This window comes from Semicossyphus pulcher, unplaced genomic scaffold (genome assembly GCF_022749685.1).
Source record: "Semicossyphus pulcher isolate SPU_LCO1_2020_fin unplaced genomic scaffold, fSemPul1.0.p SCAF_15, whole genome shotgun sequence".
Classification (NCBI taxonomy): Eukaryota; Metazoa; Chordata; class Actinopteri; order Labriformes; family Labridae; genus Semicossyphus; species Semicossyphus pulcher.
In genome coordinates this window covers 1,966,055-1,992,064 of record NW_027211659.1, presented here as the reverse complement: position 1 = coordinate 1,992,064, position 26,010 = coordinate 1,966,055, and the positions used below count along the sequence as shown (strand labels likewise).

The following is a 26,010-nucleotide window of genomic DNA, read 5'->3' as shown; positions in this document are numbered from 1 at the left end:
ACGCGTTCATGCTCAAGGAAATGCCAAAATAACCTTTCTTTGTGTTCCTGTTGTTGTTGTTGTTTCTCCTGTTGCACAGTAATTAACATCGCTTGCTAATAAAGGTCAATGAATTGAATTGAGAGAGAGAGAGAGCGTAAGGAAGAGAGAGAGACAGAGGGAGGGGAGGTGCAGGGGGAGGGAGAGGGAGAGGGAGGGAGGTAGAGAGACCCTGGCGGACAGCAGCAGAGAGGGAGGTTGGACCGGGAACAATAGAGAGAAACGTTTCCAGCCCTGAAACAGCAAACAAACCGAGAAACAGGGCGACAGAAAGGCAGAGAGAGCAGCGAGGGGGGGACGGATGGAGGGAGACAGAGAGGGGAGGACGGAGAACATGTGAGGAATAAAAAAAGACGAGAGGATCAGAGGATTTTTCTATATTCCTGTCTTTTCTTTGTCGGTGGATTGTATTGAACCGGATTCCGGTATGAACCCTGCAGAAGCGGCCGAGGAGGCGCCCAGCGACCCGGACACTGATGCCTTCTACAAAACAGGTAGGAAGGAGCCGGAGCTGCACGGAACGGGCACAAAAAGCAGCCACAAAAGCATCTTAATAAGTGTGGTGGATGTCAGGAAGGCGCACATGAAGTGAACATGAGCAGAAAAGCACGAGAAACGAGCTGTTCGCTCCTCACAGAGCCTCACATGCTGAGAGGGCTCACATGTAGCGGGAAATAAGAGCGAATGTGGCTTTTCCTGCACGTATGTTCACGTTTTACATGCGTTTACTGTCTGATTGTGTGTGTGTGTGTGTGTGTGTGTGTGTGTGTGTGTGCAGTACAGTGAGTGAGCTCGTGTGTGATGCTGCTGGTCTCTACAAAAGAAAGAGGAATCATGGAGGAATGACATCAGATCAGCTCCTGGAAATCTGCTCGATATGAGAGAAAAGGGGGATTAATGGAGCACTAATAAGCAGATTGTGTGTGTGGGTGTGTGGGTGTGTGTGTGTGTGTGTGTGTGTGTGTGTGTGTGTGTGAGTGTGTGTGTGTGTGTTATTGTGGGGCTAAAAAGCAGCCTTTGACAGCTCAGTGACAACAGACTGATGTGAAATGGTCAGAAGGTGAGAGGAAGTGTGTGTGTGTGCAGGATGTACTGATGGAGATTTGTGTGTGTATACATGACGTGTGTGTGTGTGTGTGTGTGTGTGTACACATGATGTGTGTGTGTGTGTGTGTGTGTGTGTGTGTGTGTGTGTGTGTGTGACACTTCCACCAGAGCATAATGACTAATCACAGGGCTGCAGCTGGCAACTCTTTTCATTGATCAGCATTGATTGATCTGCTGGTCGATCTTCTTCTAACCGCTTATTGTGACTGAACAGAGCAGAAACCTCGTTTCACTGAGACGAAGCTGAAACGATATTTTCACGATTTCTGAGGAGATTCTGGAATAAATAATCAATAACAACCCAACATTCACCCACAGCTGCCGTCATTTACCACAAACACCAGATATTCTCCGCCTCCAGCTGTGTTTCTTTGTCACATATGATTTTAAACTGGACACTTTGGGATGTAAACACATGCTGTCTTGCTCTCCTGTGATGAGAAGGTCTCCAGTTTTCTGCCGTTTGAACCCAAAGCAGTATTTGATTAATCGCATAATCGATGGATAGATTAATATGAAATAAGTTTCAGTCCCGATGTACCCATAAATATCTACATTCAATAAGCATCAAACAACTTTATCGCTCCATCTCCAGGTCGTCGATTTGGAGCAGCTTGTACCTAAAAACCCGGTGACTTACAAAGAATCAGAGCGAAAACAATCGGCAAGAGCAACGACTAATCGATCAGTTGTCTATTACTCGGTCCCTCCAGTATCTCGCAGATTGTTTCGGCCTAAAATGTGGCAGATTTTTAAAAAGTTGTCGTGCACGTCGCAATGTGTTGGAATAGTAATTTGTTACTTTAACGCTGAGCGTAAGCTCCTCTTTATGTTTGCTGATGTTTTGCAGTTGTTATTGAGGGAGGCGTCCACCGCAGTGGGTAACTGGCTGAGAAGTAGTTCCAGGGGAGGGAAGAGGGAGTTACTGTGATGAAGCTACTTTAACAGGAGTGGGAGAAGAAGACGCATGTTGAGCGAGCGAGAGCTACGTGACGCACCAACCAAGGGTCCAAATGCAGACGTCTTTCCTCAGGTGCCTCGTTCTGTGAGCGAATGGGGTTTGAGCTGCCTGAGCAGAGAGGTCTGGGCTACCTGAGCAGGGAGGTCTGAGCTACCTGAGCAGAGAGGTCTGAGCTACCTGAGCAGGGAGGTCTGGGCTACCTGAGCAGAGAGGTCTGAGCTACCTGAGCAGAGAGGTCTGAGCTACCTGAGCAGGGAGGTCTGGGCTACTGCATTTGGACACCTCGACCTATTAGCAGCAATAAAATCCATTGAAACCAGTGAAGATCAATGTTTGGTGATGTACATGTCGACGCCCTGTGGGGGGAAAAGGTTGAGATTGGCAGAATTTGTGCGAGTTTGTTGAATCGCAACTTCCTGGAGAGACTGATTATTGATTATTAGTTATGAGTCATTTCCAAAAGATGAAGATTGTGCGACTGTAGCTTCTTAAATGTTTCTGCTTTCTTTCCGCCTCTCCGACAGGATGTTTGGTTGTGGACGAAACAAGACATCTTTAAGTCCATGTCTTGAGCTTCTGATCGACATCTTTCTCCACTTTTCTTACAATTTAAAGATTATTTTGCCTTTTTTTGCCTTTATTTGATCGGATAGTCGAAGAGAGATGGGGAACGTGGGGAGGAGAGAGTGGGGGAAATGGTCACAGACCGGGAGTCGAGCCTGTGATCAGTGCATCGAGGACTGTAGCCTCTGTACACGGGGCCAACGCTCGACCAACCGAGCGACACCAGCGCCTCTTTTCTTACAATGTAAAGATCAAACAATCATCAGTTAATCGAGAAACTTTAAGACAATGAAAACAAGCTGCAGCCCTGATCAGCTGTGAGCAGGTTAAAGGACTAATCGCCTCAGCGGTGTACGTGCACATGCTGGGTAAAGTACGTTAGACGCTGTGTTGTGTCTGTGTTGGACACTGAAGCTGTAAATGAGGGGTCAGTCGATGGAGTCAAATGTGTGTTAAGGGGGGACATGGAAAAATGATGCTGTAATGCTGGACGTGGACACACCCTGACTCTCTCTCTTCAGTGACTTTATCTTGACTCAGGTCGCATCAAACACTCTCCTCCTCTCTGAGCTGTGTGTGTTGGAGTAACCGCTCTCTACACGTGACCTCCTCCTCTTCATGTCTCCCGTACTATAAGACGACTGTCGGCTGGAACGTTTCCAGCAGATCAACATGGGAATCTTCGGTTTGACTCATCAGACGGAACAATGAGACTCATTGAAATCTGCTTAAAAGGAAAAACAAGTGAAGGAGAGGCGTCGAGCGCGAGTCCCACAGAGAGCTGATGGAAGAAACGAGCCGTTAGAGAGACGCAGAAGAAGTGATGTCGGGTCAACTGTTCTATCTGTGATTGCATCAGTGGTCCAGGTGTTGCTTGGCCTGATTCCTCTGCTGCAAAGCGTGCATCAAGGCGATCAAAGGCAGAAAGCATGAAAGGCTAATCATAAAAAACACGCAGCACAGCTAGATAATCCAGCAGACTCTCGTGTTGCTGTCCGTGTTGTCATTCAGAAATCCGTGTTTCTGCACAGCTCACAACACGATTCCAGCCTGTTAGCAACCGTTAGCGCTCATGCTCTGCACTGTCTCGCACATCCATGCCCACAAAGAACAAAGATCTAAACCATCCGAAGGATGAAATTGCTTCACCTTACGGGGCCGACTCGCCCTCAGGCTGCAGGTGCTCCAGATTCTGCCGTATTCCTGATTAGCTGGTTGAAAGAGTTGTTTCCCGGACACTCCGAGGTGTGAGGAAATATCTCTAAAAAGGTGCATCAACTTTTAATTGATAGTATCCGTGCATTATTTTCCTTCACTGATGAAGAGAAATGATCCCTTTCTTCAGACTGCTCAATGAAATAGTGCCATGAATGTGGATGTGATGGCGGCTGTGTGGTTTGTGATAAATCACAATATATCGCCTTGCTTGGATTCACTCCCCGTGTCGTGAGGCGTATCGCATCGCCAGATTCAATTCCCTCACATATCTGGTTTTGCTTGTGCATGAATTTGGGGAGCTGAGTTTCCCGCTTATAGATGCCGATTGTCTCTTTTCCCATTGCCAGTGAAGTATCCTCCTGTCGGTCTCTTTTCTGCTGCGTCACCGTCTGACGTCACAAACGTGCAGGAGACTGGGTTAGTAACCAGTGAAGATGTTACGGTGGTTAGGTCTTTATTGTATCTATTACTCATTCAGTCTGTTTATCAAACTCGGCGCAACAAATTTGGAACGATGTTCGAGCGCTGCTCGGACGGAGACGGGTTAAATTTGTAGCTGAGATGACGAGGAGTCACAGAAGTTAGGGGGCGGAGATTAGCGCGACGACGCAGGTTTTGTGTTCCCATCAATGCCGATCGGAGCCGAGGCGATAATTACCCGGGTCTACTGCAGAGTCATGTGACCCGGGTCTGAATGCAGATTGTAACCTTTCACAAAAAAAGCCATGAAGCAGGGTGTTAGCGGGTTTTTCAACCAGTGGGAAAGCAGCTTAAAGGAGCAAAGAATGGAGGGCTGTATTTCTTTTTTAGGCTGTTTTCCTGTGATAACGACGCTGCACCACCGTAACATCAGATGATCATGACTCGTATCCTCAGAGCTGCAAAAGAACCAAACAAACAGAAACAGGCTTAACTGACCTCATTAGTGCGGGCGATGGCAGCATGACGTGTTCTGCTCTGTAACATCACAGTGAGCAGAAAACCAGCTTTGTTATCTCGAGATAACGAGATAAATAAGGTTCGATCAATTACTCGTTATCACGGGGAAACGGAGTAAATAAAATGTGTGGATGCATGTCCGCTTCGGGCTTCCGTAGTTCAGATAACCTTTTTGTTTTTCAAGAAATGGACTCCCAAACTTTTGGAAGCGCGTTCAGATCATTTGTGCAAAAACGATCCAGCACTGACTCGTTGTTTGAGCTCCAGTTTACTGCATAAAGAAAAACAGTGAGATGCTAATGATCTGTGAGGAGCTTCTTTAATTTATGATCCATGTTTATGTGCAGGTACGGCCCGTTTGTGCGTCCCAAAGGCAGAGTGTTTAGCAAACACCGTGAGTCAGAGGTGGATGCTCCTCAAAGTGAGTTTTATACCTCTTGCGTGCTGGGAGAAATCTTTTTCACATTATCTTTCCTTCTTTTATTTCTCTGACAAACGGTCTGTTGCAGCCGTGCAGCAAAGAGGCTCCATTAAAGTGTTTTATCTCATATCCAGACAGAGAATCATGTCTGCTCACCCGGCGTGCTGCAAGAACTCAAACTGGGCTCTCTGAGCGCCGGCCCCCTCCTCTCGCTTTATTCTAACTTGACAGAAAAGCATAAATAAAAAGTCTTCAGTATAAAAATCCTTCCTTTACTTTCTTTAATCAGTGTTTGCTTTGTCGTCCTCCTTCAGGACAGAGGACACTTTCCTTTTGAGCGGACGACCCACACAGGAGCAGAGTGTAATGACTTCTGTGTGTAATAAAACACAAAGCGACCTGCTCACATTAAAATGCAGCGCCGTGTCTGAGCAGGCGGACGGATCTCTGTCTCCATCAGCTGAGCGTCTCTGCAGCTTCAGCACAGAGGAAATTACACACGTCTCCGAGCACTTCTTCATTTTAAAACCAATTATTGAGTATGTGCCAATACTGACACCAGCCTGATGCGCACTAAGCTGATAATAAGCATGTTCCTGACGTCGTCTCCTTAAAGGAAACCACCGTATTCTTGAACTGTGCATCCGTGTAACGTCTCCTCCTGAGCTGCTGTAATGGATTCCTCCCTGTGAAGCTCGGTCTGCTCTGAGTGCCGTCAGACTTCCTAATGACATGAGACGCACATGTGAGCCTCGTGCTGACTGCTTCCTCCTCGACTGCTTCTTGCTGAACACCTTTCTGCATGATGCTTCTGCAAGTCGTTTGGCATGGTAATGTTTACTCCTTCATTTGTCTTGTGTCGGGTAATGTTCATCACTTAAGATGCACATGGTATTAAAAGTAACAAGACAAAGGACAGCTTAAGGGGCAACATGAGGGGTTATTTTTATCGTCTGTTCATCTCCTGATAGTTTCATGACTCTTTGAGTCTATAAAGTGTCAGAATATAGTAAAACATTGATCTAAAGAAGGACACGTGGTCCAAATGAAAGCATGTTTTGGTGCCATGTTCAAAATAAACAGGTGATATTGAGATTTGTTATCCTGAAGATCTTTGACCTTTCACCTCTTGGTATTCTATGCTTTCATATTAAAAAAAGCTCCTCGCAGCTTCCCAGAGCGTAGAAGAAATGTGACGTCTTCAAACTGTTTGTGTTGTCCACCCAACTCTTCATTTAGCGCCATAAAGGACAAAGAAAAGCAGCAAATCCTTCAACTTCAGGAGCTTGAACCAACAAATGTTCAACGTATTTAAATGTCTAAAACGAGCTGCAGATGAATTTTCTTTGGATCGACATACTGTTACTTCTCATAGCAGTTCTGTGTAACAGTTTAGTGTAACAATAACATCTATTAGGGAACATATCAAGCTCTCAGACGTCTGTTAATGACATTAAACAACAAGCTGGTAACATCTAAATATGGACAGAGGTTCTGAAACCTGCAGATACCAAACACCGCCTTATGTTTTTGACCGTAAAAGATGGGAACACAGATTGAATGCATTGAATGAAGAACACAGAGGTCTGAACGATGGATGTGTTAGGACAAGTTTAGTAAGAAGCAGAAAAGACCTCCCTTAGGAGGAGGAGTGCAACGATTAGTCGATGGCAAAATTAGTCGCCAATGAATTTAATTGTCGATAATTAGTCAGTTATATCATCACGCGTGTTTTTCAAGCTGTGCATCGTTTCCCCGAGCTGAGTTTGTTGAGGGGTGAGCCATCTCGCATCCTCACTATCTCTGCTGAGAGTTGTTCATGCAAAACAGCGACCGGGAAGCGACAGGTAAACTTAACATAGAGAAATGTCGGCGGCTGATGCGACGCCATCGTGTCCTAAAACTTGTAGAGTCTGGGAGCGTTTCAGCCTCAACGCTGCAGAGAAAAGGATGGCCTGCAGGATCTGTGGAGCGGAGCTTGTTTATCACGGAGCACGTCGGAGACTTTGAAGAGAAAGCTCGATGGAGTTGGTTTTAAACTTTTATTTTTCTTTTGTATCAGTTGGAGTCGAATCAGCAGCAACGTTTATTAAAAGACATATTTTTAAAGATCTCATATTTATTGTCTTTATTGTTAGTGAGCTTAAAAGAACCCCACATTTAATAATTCATCGTTTCAGTAGTCGATGACGAGTCGACTATAAAACAGTTGTCCGTTGCAGCCCTCCTCAGAAACACGTCACCTCTCTACTTTCTGCTTCCGTTTGTGCAGAAAAGACAAAGTGATGAAGGGAGACACACATTCGAATGACAGGGAAACGAGCAGGAGGATGCTGGAGGAGAGAGATCTCAACTTCAGCTGATCCGCAGACCCTGCAGCACTGAAACCTGATCAACTCCAGTATTACATCATCGTGCTCTCAGCACGCCTTCAGTCGTATTATTAGTGCCTGCTCTCACAGACGCTGCTCAGACAGTGACAGCTCCAGTCTGAGAGTTAGCATCTTTTAGCACCACAGACTGATTTGAAGCTAAATTTAATGGCTGTGAAAAATAGATCGGAGACGCAGGACACAGATTTTAATGTGTCTCAACTTTACCAGACTGGCGGCTGATGATAAAACACTTTGATGTAACTTTGCTACAATCTGTATATAAGCTTAAAAAGCTGCAATCACACTGATTCAACTTGTTTCTCTTTTGATTTTGTGTTTGATGTAGGTTAATGTAGGTTTCCTTTCCCTGCATGTAACAGTCATTCTGTTCTGAAAAAAGTGATGTTTAACTACTTGAGTTTTGCTTTTATATAAAGGAGGAGAAACGAACACATTCAGTGGGAATCAGAGACATTTAAAGAAAGCAACGAGCAGAATATTTGCATTAATCAAAGTATGTTTCTGGAGTCTTTAAACACACACACATCCTCACACACTCGCAGCTCCTCAATGTTATGCTAATCAGAGGTTTATAAATAGGATCCTAAATTATCAGACGGAAACAGGAAGTGGCAAACACGCAGTCATACACACGCAATCAGAGCGGCGTGTCTCAGTGTTTATCAGACGACTGACGCCAGCTGTCTGTCAGTGCTGCGGCTGACGCTACGCTAGCACAGCAGCCGTTCATGTTCTGGTTCATCAGAATACAAAACAGGACCGGCTTCTTTCTTTGCGCTCTGTATAATTCTTAATCCAGTAAAAGAGGCCCGTCCCCATCCTCCCTGTCTTTGTGCTGCTGTTTCATGGCTGCTGTTTGTGAGATCGAGTCCCTGCATGTGTTCTTCATATTCCATCAGTGAGGACTGAAGCGAGCGCTCGCTCCGTGCGTGAAACAGGTAATTAGAGTTAATTTTCTCAGCTTCTCTGCTGAAAGCCATGACTAATGTCTGTAACCATGGAGAGGTTTTATAACCACTAAAGATGGCGTCTTCAGAAGCTGCTCAGAGCGAAGTCTGAGCAGGAAACCATCAGCATCATCTTGTAGTCTTCATGGGTTGGTTTTTTGTGTTCATTATCCTTTCGGTAATTCCTTTGTGTTTTTGATAAGTGTCGGACAAATACAGCAACTAAAGTCAGGAAAAAAATAATCCACCAATCCAACTGTTTGACCCTGAGCCGGCGCCGTGGTCTCAGCATGGCCTTGTTGCTGTTTTGTAAGCGAGCAACAGGGTGAGCGGCGACTGGGGGCCAGCAGAGGGATATGAACAGTGGAGTGACGTGTGCCGTTTCGTGCTGCTGCGTTCTGGATCATCTGCAGAGGTTTGAATGTGCATGCAGGAGTTAGGGAGCTGCAGTAATCAATGCGTGATATCACGAGAGCCTGTACCAGCAGGTGTGTTGCATGCTCTGAAAGGTAGGGTGTGATCTTCCTGATGTTGCACAGGGCAAATATATCAACAGTTGAGCCCAGGAGTGGTCCTGTCGTCAATACCTGATCCAGTTTATTCAGTCAGGATGGGATCGATGTCGGTATCAGATCAGTGTGTCACTAAAACACGTTACAGTAAAAGACAGACATCAACATGCCCGACCATGTTTGTAACTTCAGACACTCATGCTCAGTTGTACGCAATGATCGGCCAGGTGTGCAAAGGTGTGAAGGAAGGAAACGGTTTGAACTTTTCTCTCAAGTTTTCTTTTTTTTCTTCACAACTTCTTTTGATTTTTGTTTGTTCAGCTCGTCGCATGTTGACTACAGAGACAAGAGGGGAACCAGATGGACGTACCAAGAAGGAGGCTCTGATGGCAGCCTGACTGTGTCGCCATTCAAACATTGTTTTCCATCACTGTTTCTCCACTGAGGAGATTTGCTCGCGCCAAAGACCAATCCACTCTTTTAAACTTTTTCTCGTCGTGAACCTTGAAAGTTGGTAAAGTGCCAGAAGTCTGCGCTCGGTGTATCGTTCCAGTCCCGGCGCTCTCTTGCATGCAAATGTAAACCCTCAGATCGGTCCTCGCTGCTCGAGTTAATGGAATCATTTTTATAGAAGCTATTTGATGCCAGGGACTGAATCTGAGTCAGCGGTTTCCTGTGACTGAATGTAACCGATACAGGAAGTAATTAATTTTCATAACGACAAAGACGAAGAAGCTGATTCCTGACCCGCCTCATGAGGTCGATGTTGGTATGGATCTGCAGGATCAGATGAGTGCATCCCGACTTTTCAATCTTTTATATTGCAGCCGAGTCTTCACAGCGAGACCTTATTTCACCTCAGAGAGAGAGATCTTGTTTCACTCAGACCAGACCTCGTTTCACCTTAAAGAGAGCAGAACTCTGAGGAGGGACCTTATTTCACCCCGAGGAGAAGCACGGTCTGTAAAACCTCCGTCCTCTTATCACAGAGTTCACAGACTGAAAACTTGCAGCTGGACATGAAGGCTGCGGAGCTGTGTTCGGGAGGATGTCTAGGAATGACTTAGTCTGCCTGTGGATGGATCAGCGTCTGTATGTTTAAGGGCTTTGCAAACAGAAACATTACATGGATGAATGACCAGTAATCCTTTCATTCACTGGGACTCAGACTCGTACACATGCTGCTTCCTGCGGGATTAAATCCAGATTAACCTGGAATACAAACGCTCAAACTCGCAGAAAGAGCAGGAGAGAGTTCGGATGTCATTCTTGTTTTGTTTATCAGAGTTTGTCCGAAGCCGTCCGGACGGCGTCTCGTCACCAGAATCACTGACTGAGTTTGTGCAGAGGGATTACAGCCAACGATCAACGCTGCTGTTAAAATGAAGCTTAATGAGATCACACATTAAAAGTGCTCAGACTAATCCAGCAGTGTTTGCAGCACTTACACTGAAACCTTTGATCATGTGCAGCTATGAATACATATTAACAGACTTAATTCACTGCGGTCGATTCATTGAACGTCTTCATGCACAGCTGGGAGGCCGAGTTTAAACACAATTCAGAATGAGAAGTCAGAACAATCGCTGAACTCTCGATCGTCTTATCGTTCTCAAGCTCCCGTTTCCACCCAAGAGTTTTTATTCCCAGGTGAGAATGTTAATTTTGTGTTTAAACGATGCTACAAACGCCAGCAGCGTGACGAGAAGCTGCACGTTTGGTGGTTTTCTTCTAATTGCTGTGAGTTTTTAAAATATTTACATTTTGGTACAAAGCTGTGCTCATCACCGCCACATTTCACCCAGTTTTTCATCCACATTGGAGGAGGGGTGGGAAAATTAACAAAAAGGAAAATAAACGATGCTAGCTCCGTCGGATGAGTGATGAAATGTCATCAAGAACATCAACCAACTCCAGTTAAGCTTCGGATGGTAGCTGACCTGCAAGGATGTTTCCTCGCCCAGAAAATAACGTCGTTGTAGAAAGTTAGTTCCTTCTGTGTTCTGTGGTTCATTTATTAATCGAAACCAGGTTAACATGCCGGACACTGTACGGATCATCATGCATGACAGAACAGCAACAAACCTACTGGCACTGACCACATGACACACTCAGTACAGTGGCCTGTAGTGAACAAACAGGACGATCACTTGGCAGACGATCGACAGGCGAGCTAACGAAAGTTACGACTATAGAGCCACAGAAGAGGCAGTTTTGTTTTGCTGTTGTCCAACGAGATGACACAGGACCTAATGTCAAAGGTCAAAGTACGCGCTAAAAATATCGGAGCATCATCTGTAATTGGCTTCTCTTGTAAAAGTCTGATGTATTTAACAGTTTCCTGTGTTCACGAATGTCACAGTTTACATAACCTAAATCCTTCTGTGCTACATTTGGACGGAAACCTGGCTACAGACAAACAACCTGAATGTCCTTATTAAACCGTGTGAAGCTCTTTTTTTATTGTTAAACTTTATCACGTCAACTTTTCTGTTTGCATCGTCATTTTTCCTGCAAATTCAACAGTGTGAAATGATGCATCTGTTTCCATGTGTGCAGCAGCTTTCCAAATGACCTGTGAACAAACTTTAATGTGTAAAGTTCCTCTCGATCAGTGAACTTCTGACCCCTGCAGAAACTGAAGGAAACCATGTTCCAGCTCCTTTCTATAAATAATGACCGAAGATCCTGAATCCATCACACAGACGGCAAAACTGTGTTCTCCTTAAATTGGCTGTCTCTACCAGATAACCTTTTATCTCTGCGCATACGTCATCCAGAGTGTAAACACAGAATTTGTTCTTTCTTTGTGTGTCTGAAGGATCAGCTCGCTTCATTAGCCACGGAGTCACAGGGAAATCAGCGTGTCACGCCTGCAGGTCACAGCAGGGACGTCCCAGCACCATGCGGGAATATCATGTTATTAAAGTGTCATTTCTAAAAGCAGCTTTGGCTTCAAGCTAATCCCCCAACTTTATGATCCGTCAGTTAGCCATTAGAGTCCGCAGAGTCTGCAGCATCTACGTCCCGCCCCTTCCTCTACCAGAAACACACCTTTACCTCGTGTCCTTGGCGTGTTGGAGCCCTCAGGTGTCCTTGGCGTGTTGGAGCCCTCAGGTGGGCTCAGTCTGCAGCAGAACAGCTTCTTGTGTCGGTCTGAAGCAGATAGTTCACAGACTGTGGTGTTAGTGTTAGTTACGTCTCCTCTCGCTGTTCCTCCTCTACTCTGCTGCTCGGGAACAGACGATGCAGGAGCCCAATTTGTCAACAGAGCTGTCAATCATTTTAGCGTGATTCTGAATTAATTGAAACTTTATTCTTGAACATGCAGGTTGGAGTCTTTTGTTTTACTGACAGAAATACTCAGAGTGCCGCGTACTGTCCCTTTAAATGAGGCCTCCATCCTGAGTCATGGTGAGGAAACTTAGAGGGAGGAGCCTCACATCTATTATTAAAGAGTGTGTGTATATGTGTGTGTGTGTGTGTGTGTGTGTGTGTGAGGAACAACAAGATGCTTCTGATGAAGAAGCGAGAGAGGGGCAGGGATTCCCTCCCCCCCCCATCTCTCCCTTTGTCTCCCACTCACACACCCAGAGTCATGAACAGAGGCAGATGGGTGTGAAGAATGAACCGTGTGTGTGCGTGTGTGTGTGTGTGTGTGTGTGTGTGTGTGTGTGTGTGTGTACGTGGGATGTTGGGGTGACAGACAGGAACAGAGAGAGAGAGAGAGGCAGCTTAAGTGGATTAGCCCTTATTACCCACCAGGGGACGAACGAGAGAGAGAGAGATGGGGGAGAGAGAGAAAGAGTGTTAAATAGATAAATACAAAGAAAGGATTTCCTCTCCTCCTCCTCCTCCTCCTTCTCTTGTCTCCTCCCTCCTTAAAAGCTTTCTAGTCTTTGGACAGCTGCAGCCATATGGTGTGTGCGTGTGTGTGTGTGTGTGTGTGTGTGTTAGTGTAATGAGCATCCGTTCGGGCTCTAATCGATCACACAGACATTTGACAGACATGTATGTGAGTGTGTGCGTTAGGAGCTGCTTAGTGGTTCGAGCTAATAGACCTTGATGTTATTAACTCTCTGTGGGCAGGTGTTTGCCTTTGTCTTTGTGTGTGTGTGTGTGTGTGCGTGTGTGTGTGTGTGTGTGTGTGTGTGTGTGTGTGTCAGACAGACAGGAAGCTTTTATCCTGATTGACAGAAGAGCACAGAGCTGTTAAGAGCCACAGACAATCAGCCTGTTTGACACAATGGAAATAAGTAAAATAATATTAAATTTCTTTCTATGATTTCAAATTAAGCTCCAGTTAATTCTCTTTTCATGTTTCAAGTTATATTTCTTTTATTTTTTAATAACCATGTTCAATATGTCTGCACAACATATGACGCCCTCTGTGTTCAGCCCTCAATTCAGAGAGAAAAACGTTCGAGTTTTTAACAGGAAATAAAGCTAAAGACTAAAGCCAGTAACTACCAAATGATCTGACAGTTAGGCAGGCTTCAGGAACTGTGCGAACTGGGAAAACCTTTTGTTTTGCTCTTTTAGCAACTATCTTTCCTCCCACATTATTAAATATCTGATTGAATTTCTTCTTATACGTGCCTCAGCAGTGATCTTAAATGAGTTATAAAAGCTTTGTTCCCATTCACCCTAAACTCAGTTTAAAAGCCCAGACCATTTGATTTTAAACCTTTCATACCGATCAAAAGAAAGGCCAACATGTAACGTGTGAATGATTTAACCCGAGTTCTTTCTGTGCATTCCCTTCATCTTGACTTTAATGCATGTGGACGCGTCTTCTTCTTCTATGAGTTTTAATGGTGGTTGTCAAAACCAGCATAAATGTGCATCACCGCTTCATACTGGACTAAACTTATAAGATAATCCTTCATTGATCCACGGGGGTTCGGGAAATGTTGTATGAAAGGCTGCACGGTGGTGCAGTGGTTAACACTGTCGCCTCACAGCTAGAAGGTTCCTGGTTTGAATCCTGGTTCGGTAGTGGGCCTTTCTGTGTGCATGTTCTCCTCGTGCATGTGCGGGTTCCCTCCTCCCACAGTCCAGAGACATGCTTGTTAGGTTCATTAGTGACTCTAAATTGCCCGTAGGTGTGAGTGTGAAAGGTTGTCTGTCTCTGTGTGTCAGCCCTCTGATTGACAGGTGAACAGTCCAGGGTGTACCCCCGCCTCTCGCCCAATGACAGGACCCTGAACAGGATAAGCAGTATAGATAATGGATGGATGTACGAAGTTGTTTGATTGGGAGAAACACGATAATGGCAACTACAGCGTTTAAAAGACATCATCCTCAGAGAGCTGATCAAACACCTGCCAAAGACATGTTAGCCCTTCTTACACTGCGGTGACCGAGCTCCGCCGTTACGCCGCCTTTGCCATTTAACATTGGACCCAGCAGCGCCGGTGTAAAGGCGCGTCAGTGTGTGTTTCCACAGCTTTACAGCATTACAGGAGCAAACGAGGCAAGACGTGTAAACAAACTCAAGCTCCACAAACACACACGGTGCTGGTCCATCCTGCAGAATCTACTAATGCTGAACAAAGAAAAGATCGATGACTACAAATACAACTTAAAAATAATTGTTTCGCCTCTCTTACGCATCTGTTACTACCTCTGAGGTGGAACGACTTCGCCCCACCGTTCCGCCTTTACCTGAAAGACGAGGTGTAATAATCCTGCAGTGTAAATGCGGCTGTGGTTAAAAGTAGCTGTTTAAGAAGACAGATGATGCTTTCATCACTTCTGTGCATGTGACAAAGCTGCTGTAGTTAATTGGACGCCTGATGTACACACCAGAGCGTATTAGATTATATACCCTGTAAACAACGGACTGTAATAAGAAAGATTTAAATCAGAACGAACACCAAGTGTGCATGTATCTTCCCTCAGTCAGACTGCCTTTGTGCAGAGCTGTGCAACAAATGTCTCGTTCTAACAGGTGCAACAAAACGCTCCTGCACAGAGCTCCATCTGGCTCCGTCCTCTTTCCCCAAACCAGCGTTTTTCTGACTGTAGCAACAGAACAAGACAAGAGGGAGTTCTACATCCAAACATCTGAAACATCCCCTCAGAAACCTGCAGCATCTCTCTCTGCTCCTGATGCAGAAACCAGATTGTTTCTGTTGTAGTGGGCACGTCTCCAAACCCCCTGCAGCAGAATGAGCACATTTTTATTGGCTCAGGAAGTTTATTAGTGAATTTACAGCTGCAGCTGAGTCACAACATCAGCGAGTTTCATATTTTTGTTGGACCGGTGTTCAGCGCTCCAGCGGTCCGTCATAAAGACGTGGGGAGCTTTTTGTGTGCAGCTGAAACACCTGCTTAATGCGAGCACTGCAGGTGTACCTCGGCCCTGCACTCAGGAGAAGGTGCAAGTAAAGACCTGGATTGTGGAGTTTCAAACCTTCACTTATTTGTCTGAGTCGGTGACTTGTTGGTGCATCAGTGACTCAGTTGGTGCATTTGTTGTAGTTCCAATAGACCAGGTGGCTGGGAAAAGAAAGCACAGAATTTAAGAGATTGAATCCTCTGATCGATTCAATGTGTCTGGACTGGGAGATAACACGTGAACAAGAAGATTTGAAGAAGGTCTCATCTGCCCAAATGTCAAGAATGCAATATGCTTCATTAGCAGTCCAAGCCCGACTTTGTTTCGTTCCCCTGCTGGCTGCTGACATCTGTTGATTCCACTGATCCAGGTATGCAAAGCCTGTCCGGCTACAGGAACCATTTAGCTACGATTAGCAGAGTATGCTAATTTGAAGTCGGTTGGATTTTCGTCAGATAACATTCCCAAAACAAACTAACATGTCCAGAGTTTGTAAGACACCACTTCCTCTAACAGACCTTACCTGCTGCAGCTGTTCAGGTCCACACCTGAGTACGATCGCCGTGTTCAGATCTACCTAAACTTATTACACCACAGGGGGAAACAAAGTCGGTGTCTGATTCAAACAAACTTATTAATGCAGGTTTGAAAACGTTCTACTGGGTTCAGCTGTTCTGACCTTTGAGGGAACTGGTCTGCAAATACAAGGCTTCTTTTCCGAGATGATGCCATGTCAATCTCTAAACCCATTGGCAATCGCCGGATCACAAGCCTCGGGGGACAACGGCCGTCTTCTCTGTTGCAGTCTGTGATTATTTCAATAATTCAGGGAGCGATTTGTCACCGTTTAAGTTTTAAACAAAAAGGGAGAGGACCCAGGTGCAGACTCTCTGTGGTTTATTTGAACACAAAACTCCAAAATCTCAACAAAACAGAAAACCAAATGGTAGAACAAAAAGTCTTCCTGTCTCGTTAAAAGAATAATCCAAAGGAAAAACCAGAAACACACGACAGGGAGCCACAAGGAAACAGGTAAACCAACTAAAGATGAGTTTCACAGGACAGGATGACAAAAGCTCACAGGTAACACGACAATGAACCAGCCACGAGACAGGGGAGCACAAAGACTAAACCAGGAGGTGAGGCTAATCAGACACGGGCGAGACAATCAAGGGGCAGGTGAAAACAATCAGGGCAGGGCTAATAATCAGACAGGCGGGAAACACAAAGGCAGGAAGTGGACCAACACGAGAGACAAGGTGACGAGGAAAACAGGAAATGATCTAACCAATGAAACACAAATGAAATAATCGTGACATCATTTACAGTCCGACTCGCAGCTTTAGGCGCTTAGAATGGAGGTGAAGAGGATAGACAACATCTCGCTCCTTTATGCAGACGTCACTTTATGAAGATAACTCTATGTGCCATTGCCATCGGACAATAATGCTCGGACTGCAAACGGTGTTCGGACTGCACATGAAACAAGAATGCTTCCCAAAAATCATTTCATTTCATTTACCTCTCCTTTCTTGCACATGACTTTCACATTTCTCTACTGACTGGAGTTGTCTCCACCCTAATCCATCATGAATGTCAATGATAATTAGCTGATTTTATAGGGTTTAACCTCTTTTAATTGATAGATTCTTTCAGTCGTTTTCACTGTTGGGGCCTTTCCTGATTGAACTGGCTCCTTGCGATACTGTTAGAGGACGTTATCTTCACAGGAGAAGCTGAATGAAGGTAGAAAAGCTGCATCTCTCACCTCGAGCCCTTTGAGAGGCTCCAATCCAGCGAAAGGTCCAATCAGAAGAGAGTCCTCCTCGCCAGTCACACCCTCAAAACACACACACAGTTAATAGGGCTTCCTTGGAGATCGCCAGTATGCTTGACCCTAATTACTCACCACCCTGTGTTTCAGCGTGTGTGTGTGTGTGTGTGTGTGTGTGTGTGTGAGGCAGAGAGATGGCTCCCCTGTGGGCGGCTGATCTGTCAGAGAGCAGATAAGAATCCTGAGATCTTCAATCAGACCGAACACGGTGTTATTGAGCTTTCTTCATCTCCCATTGATCCCTTTGTCTCGCTCCCTTACGAGCAGAACAATATCACACACTGATTTCATGTTTTATTGTTGCAGAGATTTTCAGATAATTGATCAGATGACGGAGAGAAGGTGACAAACGAGGTCATCGGTTCAGCATTAACCGGTGTCAGCCTTAAATTTGCTGCTTTTCTTTGGTTTAATCGTAACTGTGTTCGATTAAAGACGTCACCTCGAGCTCTGTTATAATTTGATGAATTTCTTACACTTATTAATCGACTAACTGGGGAAAAAACAGCCTGTATGTGAAGAAGATCCGCTCCCTGATCCAGCAGGTCTTTCTTTTTGAGCGAGGAGAGACGTGTCGCCATCTTCACCAAAAAAACAACACACAAACAGTTAGAGATCCAGACGCCTGAGCCTACCGTCGTGATTTATAACTTTAATAATCAGCTCGATGTCGTGTCTGACGCTCCGACCACACGGGACAAACGCCTCCTTCACATTAAAACTAATTACAGCCTGGACACGTATAAAGAGGAATAATAAACCAATCAGAGCTGACATGTAGTCTTTACGTAAGTGTTAAAGAGTGTTCCTCTACAGATTTCATTTATGATTGATTAGGAGGCAAACTTCATTTAAAACAGCGGCCTCCTTTTTGCAGTTAAAATCGCAGCTTTAAATCGACCTGACTCGACAATATTTACAGCTATGATGTTATTTACAAAGATAAAATTATTTTTTCTATAAAACGTTTATTTTAAAAGTAACACCTTCAAATTGATCAAACGCCTGTAAAACGTGTTCTCCAGTTGAGGTTCTCGACTCACACAAGGCAGGTAAAAGCAAAAGGCAGAGTTTAATGTGCCTTCCAGGTTTGGTCCACAGGTGATCACAGGTGATCACAGGCCAAAAAGGGTCGGGCAAAAAGACCAGCTGAATCATTCGGCGTTGGTTTTGTATAATCCTCTTCAGAAAAAGGATCGGTGCAGGCGTGGAGCTGTCACAGTGTTTTGTCTGGAGTGTTGATGTTTACATTTAGCGTAGTTAGCCCCCTGCTGTCTAACTTCATTAACACTCAGCAGAACTCGGTGTAATCTATAAAGTAACCAGGACTTTCTTTGTTCAACAGTCCGGGAAAAAAACAATCAAGCACCACCAGTGATATCTTCAGAAAGTTTGATTTCAGCCTGTGCTTGCTGCGGCACTTTCTGACACAAACCGCTGACATACAGCATAAAACACTTCACGCAGGAAGGAAAACATTGCCCTCCGCTCCGCACCGTGAACGGCACTTTGTCGTTTCCATAATATTATTTTCTTTAGCTTGTTGCCTCTTCTACAAACTGCCGACACGAACAGCTGATCCGACACCATGCGCTGCAGGCGTAGTAACACGTATGTGTTGCGGTCCACGCAAAGTAGTGCCAAATAAAGAGTGAAAAGTGAAACGTGGTGAATTATTCAAATATAGCGCACAGTCGATACCATGATTGATTTGTAGGTGAGACATCCTTATAAGTGGATAAATTAGGTGTGAGAGTGACCCTGTCTGCAGCGACATATAGCATAGCATCCGTGCTGACCGGCAGCCACTGTGTGTACGCTGAGTATTGCTAAGTATCTCATACAACCCCACTTCAAACAAACCAAACTATCCCTTTGATGTCTACAGGAAGTAGATACTGTATAATAAGAAAGCATCAAAGACGAATACCTCCGACTTCATGTAGAACACCTGCACCTTACAATAAGACCGAGAGCAAGACCTGCTGCAAAATGAACCTCAATATGTTAAATAGCAGTGCTAGCATTTATTGCTAAAGGTCTATAAGTAAGGCGATTTAAATCCTTTGTTTGGAGAGTAAATATTATACACCATGTAAATACTGACTGAATAAGTGTTTAAGTTCAACCACACCTGGATGTCCTGTCGTTGTCTGCAGCTCTAACCTGTGCGTGGTCTGTTTAAAGGTTAAATAGTTGAAGTTTTACTGCCCTCTGCATGTCTCAACATCAGCACCGTTCATTAGTTCTCTGCAGTCAGCAATTAGCCCGTTAGCTTGCTCTACACGGCAGTAAAACACTTTATTGGATGCTCTGAGTAAACAAGAAACCACTGTGTGTTTACGTGTGTGTGTGTTTAAATCTGTGTGTGTTTAAGTGTAAATGAGGTCCAGAAAAAGCATGTGCTCTCGGCATTAAAAAGGATGAAGTATGAAGGAATTCTAGTCCCGCTTGTTAACACAATACCAGCGCCGGACTTTGGCGAGAGAAAGTGAAACTAGAAACTGTTCCACTGCAGCATGTGTGAGACAGATGGAGCGTCTAGCTCTATTTCAGAACCCGCTTAATCCCTCCAAGTTATATTTTATTGGGTTAGGGCTGGTAATTGGTCATGATTTCTTTAAATTAGACAGCAAGGAAGCAGAGAGAGGAGAGCTGCAACGGCCAGCACACGCAGTTTTACATGTACAGTGAATTTTCCACTTGTGTGTCTCACAGATCCAGGGGATTTCAGGGGTGGGGATGCTGGTATGTCTGTTTTCAGGTCCTTAGTAAACCTAGTTTTATTAATCAGGGCAAAAGTTCATGAGCGGAGAGGCCCAGGAAACACTTCTTATTCCCCTGAGAAGAGGACGAAGCAGACATGAATAGAAAGAGTGAAATGACTGAAGCTTTTTTCTTATTTTTTTAACAACCTCTTCAACGGTCGTCACGACAAAACCGTTCATGAAGAAAACTTTGCTGAATCAAGATTCAAAATACAACTCAGACATTTACATGAAGTTTATTATGTTAAAAGAAACTGAAACAGCCAAGAGAATGGAAAACAGTTTGAGTTAAAACACGACATGTAAAGCCGCGGTTCTGGTCTGCCAGACGGCACGAGCCCTGCCCCACAGGAGGCGTGTCTGTTCCACAGTGCAGCGGAGCGCTGGCAGCCCACGCAGCTGGATTCGCAAGATCACAAGATCGCGGGAGAACTACATAATCGCGAGGGAATTGTGAAATCAAGCAATAACATCAATGTTGAACAAGCAACACACATAAGCACTTCAGTTTGCACCTCCGAGGTTGATTGTCTGCTCATTTGGATATCATCCTGTGATTCCTGTGCTTCTACCATCAGTACACGGTGATAGGAAACATGGTAATAGGATGTAAAAACAGGAGTCCGTACGTGGTGTTTTATTTTGAAAAGACCGGACGCTCTATGCTGTTTTCGTGTGTGACTTCCTGTTTGGAACGATCTGCTTCTTTCAGCTTGACGCGTGCTTGAAGCGGCCTTTGTCAAAAATAGACCCGGCGTGTTAACCGTTAACCGACCGTTAAGAATTTTAACCGGTTCTTACTACCAGTATAAATATACATTTTGTTGTCGTTAGCTGAGCTGAGCCTGAGAGGAGAGCAAAATGAAACGAGCAGTTTAGCAGTTAATACACAAGAAAAAACAAAGCTTTGTTGTGTTTCTCTGCTCCTGGGACGTCACGGTACCGTCTGAGCGCGTACTCTCCGCGGCGGGTCTCACAGTCACCAGACTAACCCCACAGCATGTCCACATGTTGCTATTTGCTCACCGAAACCAGTAGACAAACTGTCTCCTACATAATAAGGACTGGTGTAGGCCTGGCCTTTTTATTTTAGGTTTCCATAGCCTGGGCGATCACCTCTGGAGGTCGCGGCGCACACGGAACATGGCGGACATGAATCCTGTGGAATTTAGGCTTCAGACTTTTTGTTCTTTGCTTTAATGTGCAGATTTCTGTTTATAGAGAAAACAAGCCAAACGTGTTTGCACGAACACCAGTGCTTTCGGCCTCTTTAGCTCTCCACATTTTCCGTGCATACAGCCCAATCCAGCTCAAACATGATTCATTAATACGACTCAGGACTACAAAGGCAAACAGAACACTTCACACGCCAAACATCATATCCACTTTCAGATATCTGTTTATAGAGATTAGTTATGTCTTTACAGATTTCCTCTTTGACAAGAGGCCAGGTCGTCATCAGAATGATCCAAATGAGATCTGTCTTCAAACGTCAACAACCCATCAAATAGATTTAAATTGTAAATCCTATTTGGTTTGAAAAAATCTGAGCTTTTATTTTAAGACCCCATCGCCAAGATAATCTGACAACCATTAACTAAAGCACGTCATAAATCTCGTCTCTCTTTAAGGAATAAATATAACAACTTCAGTCAGGCAAACGTCAGGTTTGTAACAGTTTGAAATGTGCAGCAGCAGAACTTGTGTTTGCTGTCTCAGCTCTCACGTCATCTCAGCTTTTACTGCAGCTGAGATAGACGCCGCATTGGGAGGAAGTGTTTGTCAGGTGATTGTGGAGAATGGCCGAGTCAGAGTGCAATCAGTGCAGCTCGAGTTGCCTGCCTGAAGTAGCTCGCAGGCGTCGCTCCATTTGTTAACAAATTTATTAGATTAGCCCCTTTTACACTGCCGGTTCAAGGAGGGATTATAACGCCTCTGTTACACCATGCCTTACGATCTACATTCCAACCCTCACCAGTGATCCTGAGCTTTTAGTGGTGGCTGAAAGACGGAGATTTTGGAGACAAGCGGCCGGAGTTTCCTCCTCAGGGTGTCTGGGCTCAGCCTTAGAGAGGGTGAGGAGCTCAGACATCCGGAGGGAGCTCGGAGTAGAGACGCTCCTCCTTCGCATCGAAAGGAGCCAGTTGAGGTGGCTCGGGCCACTGATCTCCAGGGCACCTCCCTGTGTTTTTTGGTTTTCTGGTTATGTCCAACTGGAAGGAGATCCTGAGGTAGACCCAGAGCTCGCCGGAGGGACTATATATCCCACCTGGCCTGGGAACGCCTCGGGATCGTCCAGGAGGAGCTGGAAAACGTTGCTAGAGAGAAGGACGTCTGGGCTAACTTGCTTAGCGTGCTGCCACTGCGACCCGACCCCGGATAAGTGGAAGAAAATGGATGGATGTTATGTCTCGTCCTATATGTAAAACGCACAAAGGCGGAATGGTGGGGCGACGTTGTTCCGCCTCTGAGCCGGCATCAGAGGTAGTAACAGAAACATAACAGTGCCGTGTGTGTGTATGTGAAGCTAGCACTGTGTGGTTAATATGCTCCACGACGCTGGAACACAATGTAAAAACACACTGGTGCGGCTTTACGCTGGCGCTGCTTGGTTCAGTGTAAAATGGCAAAGGCAGCATGGCGGCGGCGCGGTGAAAGAAAGTTCCTCTAGCTCCTTTGTCCTTCTGCTTCTTTACTAAACTGTCTTTGGTAACATGCTGCTCACACTGATGCAGCGTGCAGTGTGTGCTTGGTGCCTCCCCATACACAACATAATGGTTCCTCAGTGTGGATGCTCACTTCGTTATTGTCACAGTTGTCATTATAGGTATTGTTCCTGGTGTAGACGAGCCCGACGTGACTGACAGGAGAATTAGGCAGAAAGAAAAAGTAGGTTTTGTTCTGTGTTGTTGAGTTATTTTCATCTTTTGTTTTGGTGCTGTGACTCAGTTTGTTCTGCACCGGCTGATTGTCTCTGCACACAGAGCGAACACTTCAGTCAGTAACGCACATCTTATCTCTTATAGGAAGACTAACGCTCTGATTTACAGGACGTCACTGGTTTCATCACGTGCTTTAAACAAGCTGGTTTCATAGTTTACAGATTCCTCGTCCTTAGTTTAACTTCAGCTCCGTCTAAAACTTTAAACCTCTCTGGCATATGAAGATTTAGCAGGCTGCGGTGTGGCCTGAGTCATGCATTGTGTGTGTGTGTGTGTGTGTGTGTGTGTGTGTGTGTGTCATAGCTGGTTGGAAAACACTCCAGTGAAACCACAAGCAGCTCTTTGCAGCAGAGTCCCACTGCAGCCGTGTGTGTGTGTGTGTGTGTGTGTGTGTGTGTGTGTGTGCACTTCAATCCTGAGTTTCATTCATTGTCAGAGTTCTGTTCATAGTTTCCGTGCAGACAGAATGAATGAAGCGGCAGCAACACTCCTCTTTGTGTTCAAAGTTATTTTGATTAATTTCAAACGTTTTAATCCGTCCTTTACTGTTTGGTCGAGTTTCCACCTTCTTTACCGTCTGTTTAATCTTTCTGTCTTTGAACGCAGCACTAATTAAAACTCCTTCACCCCAGAGAGGCTTCAAACACACACACACACACGCACGCAGGAACGTGTGTGTCAGGCTGTAATTGAGCGAACAGAACCTGGCTTACTGACGTCTATTAATAGAACTGAGCGAACACGAGTGGAAACATTAATCCTTAATATTCCTCAGTTCAGGGGACAATTATCATCTGATGTTTTGAGCTTTACATCCTCGATCTGAGATGTTTTAGTCTTACTGTATCCTTTTTTTTCCCATGATGCTCTTCCAGTATCATTAGAGAATAAACACACTCTATTACTGAAGCAGGATTTGGACAGAAAAGGGCAGCATGTGTTCACGCTGCCTGCTGGCAGGTACGGTTGGTTGTTGGCCAAGCTCCTCTTTTTAACTGGCAAATGTTGATACACTGGCTCCATGTGGTGTATCACAGTATTAATGAACCAAAGGCACGGCTAACATGCAAGTAAAGGCATCTAACACAACAGGAAGTGATTGTAGTACACATAGAAAGAAAAATGACTAACAGGCAGCAAAGTGCGTGCATGTGCCGGGGCAAAGGTCAAGATTAAAACAGATAATGGATAATATCAGAATTAATTAAAGCTGCAGTCGGTAACATTATTTAACATATTTGCTCAAACTGTCACTTTAAACATGCAGCAGTACATGAGAGAAATAATCTGTGAAGGTCATGTTCCTTTGGCTCCTCCTACTGCTCCTAATGGACGCTCCCGAAACACAACAACTAATCAGAGCCGAGCAGTTTCTCACGGTGCGTTCACACCGAACGCGGATAGACACAAATCAGCAGCGAGATTCCAGACAAAGTCAATGCAATGACATGAGTAGGCGCAAATTTGCATCGGGCGGCGCAAATGTCGCGACTGATCGCAGCGCGAATTCGCGTGAGTTGAAAAGGTTGAACTTCGGTGAATTCGCGTTACGAGGTGTAGCAAAAGCCTATCAACATCGAGATTCTCCTGACGCCGTTGGTAACCATGGAGATAAGCCCCGCTTCCTCTCCTCCATTCTGGAAGGTAAAGGTGAATATTCGCCTGTTATTTAAACGCAAATTTTGATCCGGCGGTCACACTCGGCTTTTAATATTCGTTATTCTTTTAATATGTGGTTATTCGTTTTTAAAGGTCAAAATCAAAAAACATAAAAGAGCAAAGTGTAACATATAGTTGCTTTAGCTTCAGGCTGCACGATATATCATTAAAACAATTGTGATGCGCACATGTGCCAAAGTCACATCGCGGGACGTGCGACAGTGAAGCATATTAAGTGAAACACGTCAGGCTGCTACTTTATTGTTGCTCGGTGCAAAACGAAAACTCGCGAGTTTCTTGTTTCCCATCACTGATCTACGTAGTGGTACACAACATTCTGGGTACGTAATGTCGTACATACAGCGCTTCTGAGGTGCGTTGGTCTTGAGATAATCAGCTCTGTAGCACGGTCTTATACTAGAAGTGTAGCTCTGTTTTGGGAAGAGCTCAGTGCGTCACAGTTGAGTGGTAGAGCGAGTGAGTGAGAGAGAGCGAGAAGAGTGATCGGTAGCTGTTAAACAACAAAACTAATGTACAGTTTAAGCTGTATGTGTGGATAATACAGCCTACGACTCCTCAAGACTCGAGCCCCGCCCCTCAGTGTCTTGCTTCCTGCATGTTGCCGGCGTATTAAAGTGACGGGAGTTATCCCTGAAGCTAGCTGCAGCTTCGGCCCTGGAGCAGAACAACAATAAGTCTCCCCTGTGCTTCCTGACTACGGTCACGACGCTGAAGCAGGAAGGGTTGACAGCAGCTCGGCTCGTTAGTTTCCTGCATTGGTTTGTAGCAGACAGCGTGTTATCGCCGTCTGTTGGAACACAAGACACACGACTTTAAACGTGACGCATTCAGGGACTCTGGACAGCAGATGACTGATTTATTCTGCTGTGCTTCAGGTTTGAATTCGATCACATCATCACATATTTCACCAGGTTAGAACGATATATATCGCATTTCAGTTGAAAAGTGACAGCCTGCCAATAAATCTGTCACACTGCTGCTTTACACACAGTACTTGATAAATGTACTTAGCTACTGTCCACTCCTGCTAACATCTCATGTTGATAATATTATCACAAATTAGAAATGTGCGTGCTGTAACGGTTAAAGCGGCGCCTCTAAGTACCTAACTGTCACCAGGCTCTTCACACACACACACACACACACACACACACACACACACACGCTCTCACACACACACATTCCATGTCTGACCGCTGGGTCTGAGTTTTTCCTCTCCACAGACAGCTGCTGTCTGGAGGCTGAAAGCCGATCCAGAGAGGGAGAAAGCTTCATCTGATAGCTCCAACACGTGTTCCATGTTTTAACATTCGGTTCCTCTCCGTCTCGAACTCTCTCG

At 45.1% G+C, this 26,010-nt stretch overlaps 1 protein-coding gene across 1 annotated transcript in view; it reads left to right on the top strand.

Moving 5' to 3' along the window:
- Nucleotides 1–216: 216 nt before the first annotated feature.
- The window catches only part of kalrna (kalirin RhoGEF kinase a), a 163,668-nt gene continuing 137,874 nt past the window's right edge, over nucleotides 217–26,010 (top strand). Inside the window, exon 1 of the mRNA XM_069662822.1 lies at nucleotides 217–533. Coding sequence (XP_069518923.1) covers nucleotides 467–533 — 67 coding nt within the window. The 5' untranslated portion in view covers nucleotides 217–466. The remainder of the gene's footprint in view (nucleotides 534–26,010) is intronic.